Raw genomic sequence first — 13,169 nt, forward strand, 5'->3', positions numbered from 1 at the left:
AGGTCATCCATCCTCTAGTTATTATATTTGTCTGAGAATAAGGCTTTTCAGAAAATAGAGCCCTATTTGACTGCAAGATTGTGTGTGTGTGTGTGTGTGTGTGTGTGTGTGTGTGTGTGTGTGTGTGTGTGTGTGTGTGTGTGTGTGTGTGTGTGTGTGTGTGTGTGTGTTTCTGTGTGCATGCGGGCGTGTGTGTGTGTGTGTGTGTGTGTGTGTGTGCGTGCGTGAGTGCTTGCGTGCGTGCGTGCGTATACTCATTTGGTATAATGGTTTTGGCTTTGCATTTTTGATAGTTCTTATTTCTGATTGGTCCTTCATGAGGTTGCTGGTGCTAACAGTATGTCACAAATTGCACCAGAAAGGGGGCACGGTGGCACAGTTGGTAGTGCTGTCGCCTCACAACTAGAAGGTCCTGGGTTCGATTCCCGCTCGGGACGCTGTGGGTGCTGGCGGCGTGTTTCCTCCTCCGCGTCATCAGTGCCCATACCCGAAGGCGGGGTTGGCGAAAGGGCCTTTCTGTGTGGAGTTTGCATGTTCTCCCCGTGTCCCCTAGGGTAGGTACCCTCACAAAAAACATGCAGTAATCCTGGTCACTAAACTTCCTCCCCCTGGCCAGCCGGGGCGCCTGATGGAGGGGAAAGGAACTGGTTGGAATAACGTGTTCCTTCCACACGCTACCAACCAGGGAAACTCCCCCCTGTCAGGTGTAAAGGAGCAACTTGGACACTCAGGCATGAAGGAAGCATGAGTTCAAGTCCGTTGCTCTCCCCTTGTCCCCCATATATGGGGACTAGGTTGGTGGAGGGTGTGTAGAGCCCAGGATCACATTAGATGATTGACACAGGGGTGAAAAATGGGTCACAAAATCGTGGGATAAAAAATATATTAAAAAAAAACAAATTGCACCAGAATCTCTGAAAGTGTATCATGTTGTAGGCCTACGAGCGTATAATTCTGCTCAAATTCTAATTCCACTGATTAATTCAAGACATGCCACTTCCTCTCTCCTTCTCTCTAGTTTCCCACGAAACCTGCCTCCTTGACCAGGTGCTGGAGTTGATTATGAATGAGAACTTGAAGCCCCCAACCAGTGCTAGTCTTTTCCTGAACGAGGACGCAGACAAACCCCACCGGCCAGAGCGAGGAAGCTTGAGGAGGCGTTTACGCAGGACAATGGAAGAGAAAGCCAGCAGCATGAAGGAGAGGATTCACTCCATCACCAGGGAGAGTGTCAAAGACTTCCTAAGGAGGAACCTCTTTGTTCTGTTCACTGTAGCTGCCGTTGCACTGGGTCAGTGGTGGAGGGAGGCTAGGTGGTTGAGAATGGCATTGATGTTCATGATAGAGTATTGTTATGATGATGATTCTTTTTCCCATTTAAAAAAACAACTCCAGTATCTATACATACCTACTGTATTTTCAAATATTTCACTCAACATTTACACTATCCGTGTGTGTGTGTGTGTGTGTGTGTGTGTGTGTGTGTGTGTGTGTATGTACTATGTAGGTGTGATCCTGGGCTTTGCTCTACGCCCACGTAACCTGACACTGCGGGAGATCAAGTACTTTGCCTTTCCTGGGGAGCTGCTGATGAGGATGCTGCAAATGCTGGTGCTGCCGCTAATAGTCTCCAGTCTTGTAACAGGTGGGTAGTAAAAAATAAAAAATAAAGCATATATATTATATATGGGCGCCCAGCGATTTGCAGCTTCTGGGCCAAAATAGGCCCAGAAGCTGGGGCAAAATAATTGTTACGAGGTGTGACCATATATGGAGGCGTGATACGGTATGGCCATATATTGACATTCCCATATATAGAGAAGGGCCCCTGGCGATGTCGTCAGCGTTGCGACTACATATATGCCGATATATGGAGATCCCTGATGATGTCACGTGATGTCACGAGGCATGACCATATATGGAGGCATGGGGTGGGTGACGGACGGACGGACTGATGGGAAATGCACATTTCCAAAGTAAATGTGATTTGTTCGATTAACTGTTGCACTTGTGTCCCATGCAGGTATCTCCTCTCTGGACAGTAAGGCATCAGGTAAGATGGGTGTGCGTGCAGTGGCTTACTACATGGTGACCACACTGATCGCTGTCTTCATCGGCATCGTCATGGTGATGATCATCAGGCCAGGGAAGGGCAGCAGGGACAGCCCTTTGGCGTCCAGCGGGAAAATAGAACCAGTACAGGCTACTGATGCTTTCCTGGATCTCATCAGGTACTTACTTAGTACTTAGTATACTTACGTAATACTTTGTATTCCATCCTGGATATTCTCCTCATGTTTTTAAAACTCTGTATGCCTGATTTATACAGTATTCATACAGCAGCGTTTCCCAGCCTGTAGGCCCGGGCCCATTGGTGGACGGGTCTGTGACGATATTGCAAGTGTGCCCCCAAAGAATTTGAAAACACTAACAAAATTATATTTTTGAAAATATATGTAAAAAAGAAAATGGTAGTTTTTCTTTAAAATCTGAGTTTTCATCATAAATAGGAACTTAAAGTAGCCTATACTATTGGCTCCATTTATCCAAGCCGGATCAATCAATAATAGATTGATTGATCATTCAAATTATCATGCTCTGAAAGGTGCATGCGGCCCATGTATCTGACCGGCAACCATTTGACCGTTTGGCTGGCAGATGGTGGGCTGCAAAGGCTTTTGAGATTTTCAAATGGGCCCTGATCCAGAAAAGTTTGGGAACCGGGCCGCTGTCACATGGGTGTCATATGCACTTAAAATAACAGATCTACAAGCTCTTTACGCATTGCAGTTGTGACAAATGAGATTGCCTGTTTTTGGTGCGTGATACCCATGCACAACTAAGTATATAAATCAAGCCTTCACACTGGCTGCTACAGAAGATTCAAAGATACAAAGCGACATAGCGTAGCTGTTGCATCGCTGTTGTAGTGATGATCAACATGCTCGCTGACATCAGCATGATACAGCAGTAGTTGTATCTACCAGTTTGACCGCAGTATGAGAGTACCAGATGTACTGCTGTGTAGCACCAGAAAGTTCACTAGCGAGTGCCTTTGTCTGTTTTATGTGATTAACATCTTGACACTCACACAGCGATATCAATAATGATTAGAGTAATTCATATTAACTGTAGGATTACATCTTGTGTATAACCTTGCAGTCTTGTTTTGTATATTGTACTAAAACACACACTTTAGCATAACAGTTCAATACTTTCTCTCAGGAACATGTTCCCTCCTAATCTGGTGGAGGCTTGCTTCAAGCAGGTGGGTTTACTATCTTTCCCCAACCCTCAATAACATGGTTTTCAGCTTATAGTTTGTAAAAAAAATCTGATTGCACAGCTATAACCAGCGTACATCATTCAAACAATGCTACTATGACTCCTCCGTACACTGGTCTCTTGCAGTACAAAACCGTGTACAAGAAGACCACCACCACCAGGAATGTGACCGTGGCCGTCAACCTTACGGACTCTCCCAACATGACGTCATCATCGTCATCCTTGTCTCCCTTAAGCATGAACCTCAGCAGGTTGATGTACACCATACAGGTAATGACACCATAGTCATCCCACATAAGATAATAAATCATGTCTGCATTGCTTTAATGTTACTTTTTTTTTTTATAGGTTTTATAAATATTCCTATTTATTGTGTCTGAAGTGTATTTGTAAGTAAAGTACCATAACACCCTTTAGAGTTTAGACTATATTTTTGGGGGATTTCTCACACACTCACACTGTTACTGAAAAATGAAATTGTGGGAAGCAAAGCTAAGATTCTCTAGGGAAAGAGGGACAGCGTTTGCATGCAGAGCTCTGATGAATGTCTACTGGAAGATAGAAAAGGATGTGTGCGGAGACTGTGTACAGCTATTCATCTTTTTCTAGTGTATGGACAACTTTTAAAAAGAGATTTCATGCCTTAGGAGACAGTGGAGGAGACCGTTCCTGTATCAGGTTCTTCTAATGGTGTGAACGCTCTGGGCCTGGTGGTATTCTCACTATGCTTTGGACTGGTCGTCGGCAACATGAAGCAGCAGGGAAAGGCTGTCAAAGACTTCTTCGACTGCCTTAACGAAGCCATCATGAGACTTGTTGCCATCATCATCTGGTCAGAATGCATGTTTATTTCAGAAAACAAAGTTACCACATTTCAGCACAACACATCAGCTGAAGACTATGATTCGGAGTTTGTTGTTGGCATGGTGAAAATTGTCTCATGACTAATAGAGCCTCAAAATAAGAAGGCACAAGTGGTGGCATTTCTTGTCTTGACCTCGCCAGGCAAAGAAAGTCATTAGAGGCTGAATTAAACTAAACTACAAATTGACATCAGTCAGAACTTCTTCTGGGTGGTCTCAGAACTCCTGCACTCCCAGATGTCCTGACTCTGTTGTAAAATGTTGTAAAATGTACGGTGTGCAGTGTGCACACGACCGTCGGTGGTAGTGAAGCGCCTACATGCGTCACTCAACCAACCCTCAAGCTCAATTGGCTTCGCCGTCAAAAAGGGAGCGTGTAGTGTGTGTGTGTGTGTGTGTGTGTGTGTGTGTGAGAGAAATCATCAACATCAAGTTATGTTTAATGTTAAAACAGAGACAGGAAGTAAGTGTGTGTGTGTGTGTGTGTGTGTGTGTGTGTGCGTGCGTGCGTGCGTGCGTGCGTGCGTGCGTGCGTGCGTGCGTGCGTGCGTGCGTGCGTGCGTGCGTGCGTGCGTGCGTGTGTGCGCGTGTGCGTGCGTGCGTGTGAGATGTACCCATTGGCAAAACAAAGGAAAAACTAAACAAAAAGTGTGAGACAGATGGAGCAAGAGTGAATGAGACGAACAAATTCATGATTAATTTCAAGAGCAAGACAGAAAGCATGTGTGTTTCTGTATGTGTGATAAGCACATACATAACCACAAACAGAGGAGTTTGTTTCAGAGGAGTATCGTTGCTCAATGGTTCTGAGAGCCTAGCTTCCAGATCGGAGATTCCTGCAATCTACTGCCACCTCTTGCCAGTAGTCCTTTCATGCATCAGCCGACCATCTGACACAGCATGCACACAGTGACAATTAACACCTGTACACCCCCCACATCTGACCCAACTGATCAACGTTAAAATGTATTATACTGTATATACTTGGTTGAATGCTTGATTCTGAATGGTCAATCGCTGAATTCAGGACTGTGTTATTTCTTGATAATGACTGCTCCGCGCTATAACAGACCGCTATAACAGCAGCGCAGCAGGTGCTCTGAGGCTTTGATTAGACAGCGGTTATGCTGCGCTGCTTGGATTTTATGCTGTATCCAACATGACAGCTATGTAAACACACACACAATGTCATTTAAAACTAAGCGTTGCTCTCAAGAAGGTTTTTGAAAGTAGTCGAAAATGTATTCAATTTGATCAACAAACACTTCGAGGCGACCGTGTTGCAGAAGGCCATCCAACACTGATGGAATACTTTCATTAGTGTAAGCAAGGAAATACCTGTTTTGTTGTTACTTGGGTCAATGTATTAAGTAGCCGTGTAATAAGCGGGATAATAAACAGGTCGGTGGTCATTATCGAGAAATAAAATTGATGATTAAACACAGAGACGAAGTTGAGGTGTTTATATCATAGTTTATTATCCATTACGTAGGCACTAGACAGGACAAGTCCATTTGAGTCAAGGGGCCTACAGCAAAAATTATTTTGAGTGTTATACAAATACAAATACAAATAAAATAAAAAGGAAAACGAGTTGGTACACTTTAGCTATTTCACATGAAGTCTTCATTGGTATCAGCCAGTAGTATTTGTTTTCTCCACTTTCCACTATCACTCTTGTCGCATCGCTGTCATTCCTCCCCAGCTAACTCACTCCCATCCCATTCCAGGTATGCACCCGTGGGAATCCTGTTCCTGATTGCGGGGAAGATTGTGGAGATGAAGGACCTTGCACAGGTGGGAGGTCAGCTTGGTATGTACACTGTGACTGTCATCGTGGGCCTTCTCATCCATGGCCTGATTGTCCTGCCACTACTGTATTTCCTGGTGACTAAGAAAAACCCATACAGCTTCATCGGAGGACTGCTTCAGGCACTCATCACCGCCCTGGGTACCTCCTCCAGGTGGGTCGCATTCAGTGTCGCATTGGTTCTCAAACCTTTTCATTTCAAAGACCCCCATGTATTATTAGGTCACGGACCCCCAGAGAGTTAATTTAACACTTTAACTAAGATCTGTAAGGGTAAGCTATTTGGTTCCTAACTATCAATCATTTAGCTCCAGACCCTGTGGAACCCCCGGAGGACCGCTGGGCATCCCCAGAGACCACTTTAAGAACCACTGTACCATCTTATCCAGGTTCTGATTATAGTGTGATTCTGTATTTTCAGTGTGACTCTGCATTGTCTCACTCTGTCCAATTCATTTCACCCCAGTTCTGCCACCCTGCCAATCACCTTCCGCTGTCTGGAAGAAAACAACCACGTGGATAAGCGAGTAACACGCTTTGTTCTTCCTGTGGGGGCCACCATAAATATGGATGGTACAGCCCTCTATGAGGCTGTGGCGGCCATTTTCATTGCTCAGGTCAATAACATGGACCTCAACTTTGGCCAGATTCTCACCATCAGGTAATCTTTCACTGGTTTATTTTGCCCAATTATCATTACACATGTGTTTTGACTTCTCTAAACACAATTGTTAATAGGCTACATAAAATAAAAATGTTTAACTATCCTGTCTGCATCAAAAGTATTGTGAGTAAACCGCAGCCATGGCTGTGGTGTTCCTGATGTGGGTGTGTCAACATATTCTGCTGAAAATGTACAAGTTTGACTGATGACAGCAATTCTATCTAACAAAAAGCCCCTTTCCCCTTTATTTGGAGAGACAACCAGACCTTTTTCATTAGGCCAATTATTATAGTAATTTTAGTGCCAGCTCTAGTGAATCCACTCCTTTGCGTCAAACTTGACGTTTACCGCCCTCAAGCTTGAGGTACTTATTATATGATAACTCCATAAAGCTGTACAGTATGTCTATACAAAAAGCATGTACTATTCTCTGTAAACGTCATATGATGACTACAAATGTCACTTTCATGCATGCAATCATAGGGTTTATCTCCATTTGTAATAACAAAAAAATTACCTATTTACATGTTATACTGTAGCCATTATTTATAGCAATGTGTTGGATTTTAAAGGCCAGGAACAAGACTCATCATTTTGACTATATGTTGATTTACTATAACGTAATAGTATAAGTACAATATTTGCCTCTAAATGCTGTGAAGTAGATGTAAAAGGTAACACAAATTTTAAATACTCCAATAAAGTAAAAGTACCTCAAAATGTCACTTAAGCACAGTACTTGAATAAATGCACTTGGTTACTTTCCACCACTGACTGTGTGTTTGTTTCACTTTATTAAACATCTTCATTCCCCTCATCCCTCCCACTGCCTGCTCAGTATCACAGCTACTGCTGCCAGCATCGGAGCAGCAGGCATCCCTCAGGCTGGGCTGGTTACCATGGTGATCGTATTGACATCGGTGGGACTGCCCACAGACGGCATAACACTGATCATCGCAGTGGATTGGTTCTTGTGAGTTGCCACTAAATGTCAAAGCGTGATGGGGATTGGTCTGTGTTGTGTTATGTGGGTCTACGGGTCTAAATGTCATAGTGGGGCTTCAGAGGTCTCCCCCCCACTGCAAAGGTTATTGATGCATAATGCAGATTGCTAGATTATTGAAGACCCTGAATTATCCATTTTCACCCTGGTGTCCCAATTTTGGGTAATGGTGTTATAAAACAAAATATTTTCTAAAACAGCACCGTCCTAATGTGTCACACACGTAGCACTTGCCCTAGCCTTGATGACCTTGCAGGCGTATGCAAATCCCAAAAGTATGTCATTTAGATTACATACTTACTTACAGTACTTACATTAGGCTCGTTCCTGCAGCATCGCAGGCGTGCATTAATGACGTTAAGCCACCCCCTCTCGTATAATATTGCTATTATACAACAGTTGCCCTTAAGAGTGCCGTGATTTTTTGCACAGTATTTGTTAATGACAGATGTAGTCACTACGACCACAAATGTCCCAAGAAACTAGCTAGCCTAGCCACTGAGTTTGCTGAGCTCTGGGAGAACAGACTATGACTATTTCTACTGTATGTAGCCTATTTGATGTATTACCTTACTTATTGCAAATCCCTCTGGATTAAGATCTGTTAAATGCCTCAATTCTATTGTAAATTGGATGTTTTTTAAAATAATTTAGAAATGTTTTGTGTTTAAATATTTATACATTAAACATTTCTGTAACTGTAAACTGACGTCTTATCTCTTTCTCTCCTTTTTACCCCAGAGATCGCCTGCGGACCACCACCAATGTTCTGGGCGACTCTCTTGGCGCAGGTATTGTAGAGCATCTGTCCCGCACAGAACTAGAAAACCAAGATGCTGAACTGGGCAACTCTGTCATTGAGGAGAATGAGAAACCCTACCAACTCATCTGCCAGGAAAATGACTCCAACAAACACCGCAACAGTGAGACCACCATGTGAGACCCAAAGGCCCTTGCTTCCTGAATAGCATCTTCACATGAAGATTGTATTGGTTCGGTTCGGTTGTTGAAGCCCGGCTGCTTGATAGTAGTGTATGAATACGGCTCATAACCACTTAAGCTCTATTTTATACTTGCTGAAATGTTGAAAATCTTTGAAATGTTTGGAATATTTCTACCTATGATAAAATGCCCAAACTAGGGACACCAGGGTTAAAGCAATATGACACTTTGGTAGAAGTTTGGGTTGTGTAGTTAACATGCCATAATGGAACTCCAAAGGTGGGCAAGATATCAAAAATAGTTGCTCCATTGTTTTTCATTGATTTACTTTGCAACCGGGAACAGCAATCAAAGTCACTTTACAAATGAAAAACAAAGCCGATTCTGTCTACATAACATAATTTATCATCGCAAAACCCAGTTCTGCATTTTTGTTTTTAAATTATTATTTTTTTTTAATAGAAAACGTGTAACGTACTATTAACGTAGTGAGTTCTAATTCTACGGATCCAGTCCAGTTATTGTTTCCTAATAAAAATGGCTAAATCAACAAATCCAGACCAGGGTTTTGGGACGTTATACTGTATATTGGCAGGATCAGCTTTGTTTGCATTTGTTTTCATGCTAAAAGAGTGACTTTGTTTCACCATACAATGTGAGTTAACAAGGAGTTAGGTTAGGAGTATGTTTTTAATGATCAATGTCTAATCAATGGAGCAACTATTCTTTCAACTATCTCGATCACCACAACAACCTGTCTAACCTCTACCAAAGTGTCCTATGGCTATTCCTTAATTTGGATAAATTGTTGATATTCCTTCATTGGAGTCTCTGCCTGTAATTCCTGATAGGTACTTGTGTATTTCATTTTATTGTATTGTAGAACAAAGTAAACTAGTATATCACAAAGTAAATGGATTTAAAGAGTCCTCAAATGTAACATCATTTCAGAGATTAAAAATAAATAAATGTGCGCACGGCCAAACTAGTTCAAAAACTTTTTAAAGACCAGTGTTTGAATACACAGCATTACAAAGAAACTTATGGAGATATATCTCTCTCTCTCTCTCTCTCTCTCTCTCTCTCTCTCTCTCTCTCTAAAAAAAAAAACACCAGGAGAGAAGGAGATGTTTCAACATTTTTAAGTACATTTGCATCATAAGGCAGATATCTTTTGCATGGCTTAATATTCACATACAATCTTGTGTCTCACTTAATTTTGACTACCTCTAATGTTACTATGATTCTGTTCCTCATTAAAGATAAAGATATAAAATGGAACATATAAATTGTAAATAGTCCGTCATTGATCTTGTAACCATTTCAATATGACTGAAAATGTACCCTACATTACTTGAATGTAACAGACTGTTCTACACTGGGTTTAATTGCTATATCTGTTATTGATATTTTGATGGTTTTGGTAGAATGGTTTTCAATCATTGCATTCTATATTGTATTTCTTTGTATTTATAATGTTTCTTTATTGAGCAGTCTTTGGTGCTAGACAAAAAACAATACTTTATTTGAAAATACCTTCATTGTCAAATATTTGTTTATTCCATGACAATTATTATCCTTTTTCTAATGTTAATTTCTACTTAATTATGCTTTAATGTTATTTATTTTTTGCTTGTTTCATCAGACTTAATTGTTTTAAAAGGTTCAGTTCAGTTCATTTTATTCAGTTTATTTCATGTTTTGGCTTGAATATTAGTTTTTTGTAGTTTTAAGCTTCTCAAATTGGTTTATTTCCTAGTTCTGTGAATAGGTACTGTGAAAAGATTTTGAGAAGGCTTTTTTTTAAGGAAATGTCTATATATTACATAAGTGCAGTTATTACTTCTGGTGTTAAGTGAAGAGTGTTGTTTGAAGGCATATTATTTGACTTTGCCACTTGTGTGAGCCTTGATGTTTCACAAAATGTTTAACTCTGTATTTTAATGGACAATTTATGTTAAATTTATCAATTAAATGTCTCAGGAATGAAGCTGTGTCTGACTGTCAACAGTTTAGGTACTATAGGAACAGTCAAGAGTTTTAAGGTGCAAAGAAGACAAATAATATATGTAAATAATGTGTACACACACGCGCGCGCGCACACACACACACACACACACACACACACACACACCGTTTTATGGCTTAAAACACAACTGAGGAAATCAACATTCAGTGGAAGTCATAATTTCAGAATTTATAAAAGAATTTACTTCTTGAATACTCCTTGAACATACAGTGCATTCTTCTACATTAAATTTATGTTTTTACAATATCAAGCCCTCTAACTTTGTAACAGCCTTAAGTGGTTGTGAATTTCATCAGAAATGTTTGATAAATACTTTGGCATAGTTTTTTGACAGTCAGAATAAAAGGTAATATTTATGTGCTGATACATATCAAAACCTCCAACCTCCAGTGCACATGTTTTCTTCAGCATACAAACACCTCATATAGCCTACACTGAGAATACAAAATGTTAGTAACACACATTATTAATAGACTGGTCAAACCTGATGAAAGCTATAGAAGTTTTACTGTAAAAGGGCGGGATCTAAGAGAACGTTTTTGACTTTTCCTTCTAACCATAGACGGGGGTTGTATGAAAATAAATGCAACTCAACAGTATTTCTATTGGTGCCCTTAATAGTCCTTGACAAAATCCAGTGCTGTGCTGTACCGTGCAAGGCGTCCTTACATATTAATGAAGTATACAATTCACAAATAAGTATATATCTCACAGATATACAGTATTCCATATCACTGAATAAATGTATCTTTTCTTTTTGTGAATCACATTTCCATTGATTTAGACACAACATAACACTTGGACCATTGTGAGGCCCTTGATGACCTGCAGTGGGCTTTTGACACAATACTAGTATAGTTTGTAGTTCAGCCACTAGTAGCAGAGTAGTAGTTTACTAGTAATAGCAGTAGCAGAAGACACTTATAGGCAGACCTGGGCAACATAAACATCAAATTGGCTAAGAAAAACAAGACTTGATTCGACATCTCTCAACATATAAGTAATGCATTAGCTGTCCTAACCAAGCATCTGGAGCCCCCCTCTAGTGTTTAACCATTTGAACCCCAGCATCCCTATTCTGGGGTGAGCATTTGGCAAAAATAACCGATATAAAAGCTCACAACGCGCCGTCGACACGTTGTGAGCTTGTAGATTGGCTATTTTTGGCAAAGAAATTTAGTGTTGAGGGAAAAATGCGGTCTAAGTACAGTTGCATCTCAAGTATGTTTTACTAAGACTAGAGGGTTTAAGTGTTAACTTTAAACATCAAATGAAGATGAATCAGTATATATGTGCTGCTGCCCAGGTCTTGTCCCAGGGATACTGATAGGGTACAAAGAGACACAGGATGACTGGAGGTTCAGCTCGCTCCAACAAATAAGAATGACAGGCTGCTGAAATATACTTGGCCTGGAAATGAGAAGGCAGATTATAAAACAGTGGGTTAATACAGTGAGGTAAATGATACTGTAAAAGTGCATGGAAAATGTGCAAATGAAAACCCCACGCACGCACGCACGCGTGCGCACACACACACACACACACACACACACACACACACACACACACACACACACACACACACACACACACACACTAGTGTGTCAGGATCTGCATTTCTGTGTCTTATTTTGAAGTGTGTTTCTTAGGTTGGCAACATGAATATCATTTCCTAGTTCTGTTTCATTCCAATTTTGCATGTTCATCCATTCCACACGCACGCAGTTTTGTTTCATCACTTCCACGCATTCCACACGATAAACGTGTTTCACACGTTTATCCACGCGCGCGCACACGCACGCACACACATTATAAACTACAAATATCTTACCTTACCTATGACTATGAATATTGCTCATTTTAGTATAGTCTTCTCTCATTCCACATGGAGGGCTGCCCAGTTATCTTTCTTGTCCTGATAAAGATACAAACAAATCTATGAATATCTCATGTCATGTGTAATAGGAGTGGCATGTAACAGTTAATCGCACAAATTAATTTAATCAATTACCGTAGATCAAATAATCTATTTGAATAAAATCTGTCCTAAATACAGTAGCATAAATTATTTTGAATCCACTATGGTTGCAACAACCACTTTCAACACTTTTTATTTTATATAGGTGAAAACTTCAAAACATAGCCAAAATAGTAGGCCTAGATTATGATCTTGTGAGTTTGTAGATTGGCAATTTTCGCCACCAATGAACATCAAAGTATAAAATAGAGCTTATGTTGTTATTAAAAAACATTTGTGTCAATTTGTTGATGCCGTATTATGGAACAATTCATTTCTCGTTCTCGTTTATTTGACTAATCAAAAAAGCAATCAATAGAATAATCACTAAGAAAATAATCGCTATTTTGCGGCACTAGATAGTTTCCATAGAATAGTACAGGGGCACGATGGCTGTGCATACCTCTGACATGACAGGGAGGTTGTCATGAGGAAGAAGCCACATGGTCCTTTGGGATTTGGTTCTCTGTCTCTGCAGGAGCTTCCTCAGTAACCTCTTCACCTTCCTGTCCCGGGGATCAGCACACTTCACTGCCTTCTTAGTGTACAGACTATC

General features: G+C 40.8%; 2 protein-coding genes across 3 annotated transcripts in view; one reads left to right on the forward strand and one right to left on the reverse strand.

The window, feature by feature from the left end:
- Positions 1-1,023: 1,023 nt before the first annotated feature.
- slc1a6 (solute carrier family 1 member 6) lies at positions 1,024-8,565 on the forward strand (the record flags this gene model as incomplete). The annotated part of the gene is made up of 10 exons (XM_083766418.1): positions 1,024-1,291; positions 1,508-1,645; positions 2,024-2,231; positions 3,226-3,268; positions 3,412-3,555; positions 3,933-4,117; positions 5,879-6,112; positions 6,425-6,619; positions 7,461-7,595; positions 8,367-8,565. The coding sequence occupies exons 1-10, from the start codon at positions 1,063-1,065 to the stop codon at positions 8,563-8,565; spliced, it is 1,710 nt and encodes a 569-aa protein (XP_083622544.1). The 5' UTR covers positions 1,024-1,062.
- Positions 8,566-10,704: 2,139 nt separating this feature from the next.
- ccl44 (chemokine (C-C motif) ligand 44) overlaps positions 10,705-13,169 on the reverse strand; it is a 7,135-nt gene continuing 4,670 nt past the window's right edge. Inside the window, exons 3-5 of one of the 2 annotated variants that reach the window (XM_083768197.1) lie at positions 13,017-13,164; positions 12,433-12,511; positions 10,705-12,006 (exon numbers count right to left, since the gene is read on the reverse strand). In XM_083768197.1, coding sequence (XP_083624323.1) covers positions 12,473-12,511; positions 13,017-13,164 — 187 coding nt within the window. In that variant the 3' untranslated portion in view covers positions 10,705-12,006; positions 12,433-12,472. Of the gene's footprint in view, positions 12,007-12,427; positions 12,512-13,016; positions 13,165-13,169 lie in introns of both variants that reach the window. The other variant, XM_083768198.1, reaches the window with a different exon arrangement.

The sequence above is a fragment of the Protomyctophum parallelum genome (assembly GCF_964188405.1).
Source record: "Protomyctophum parallelum genome assembly, chromosome: 6".
NCBI classification, from domain to species: Eukaryota; Metazoa; Chordata; class Actinopteri; order Myctophiformes; family Myctophidae; genus Protomyctophum; species Protomyctophum parallelum.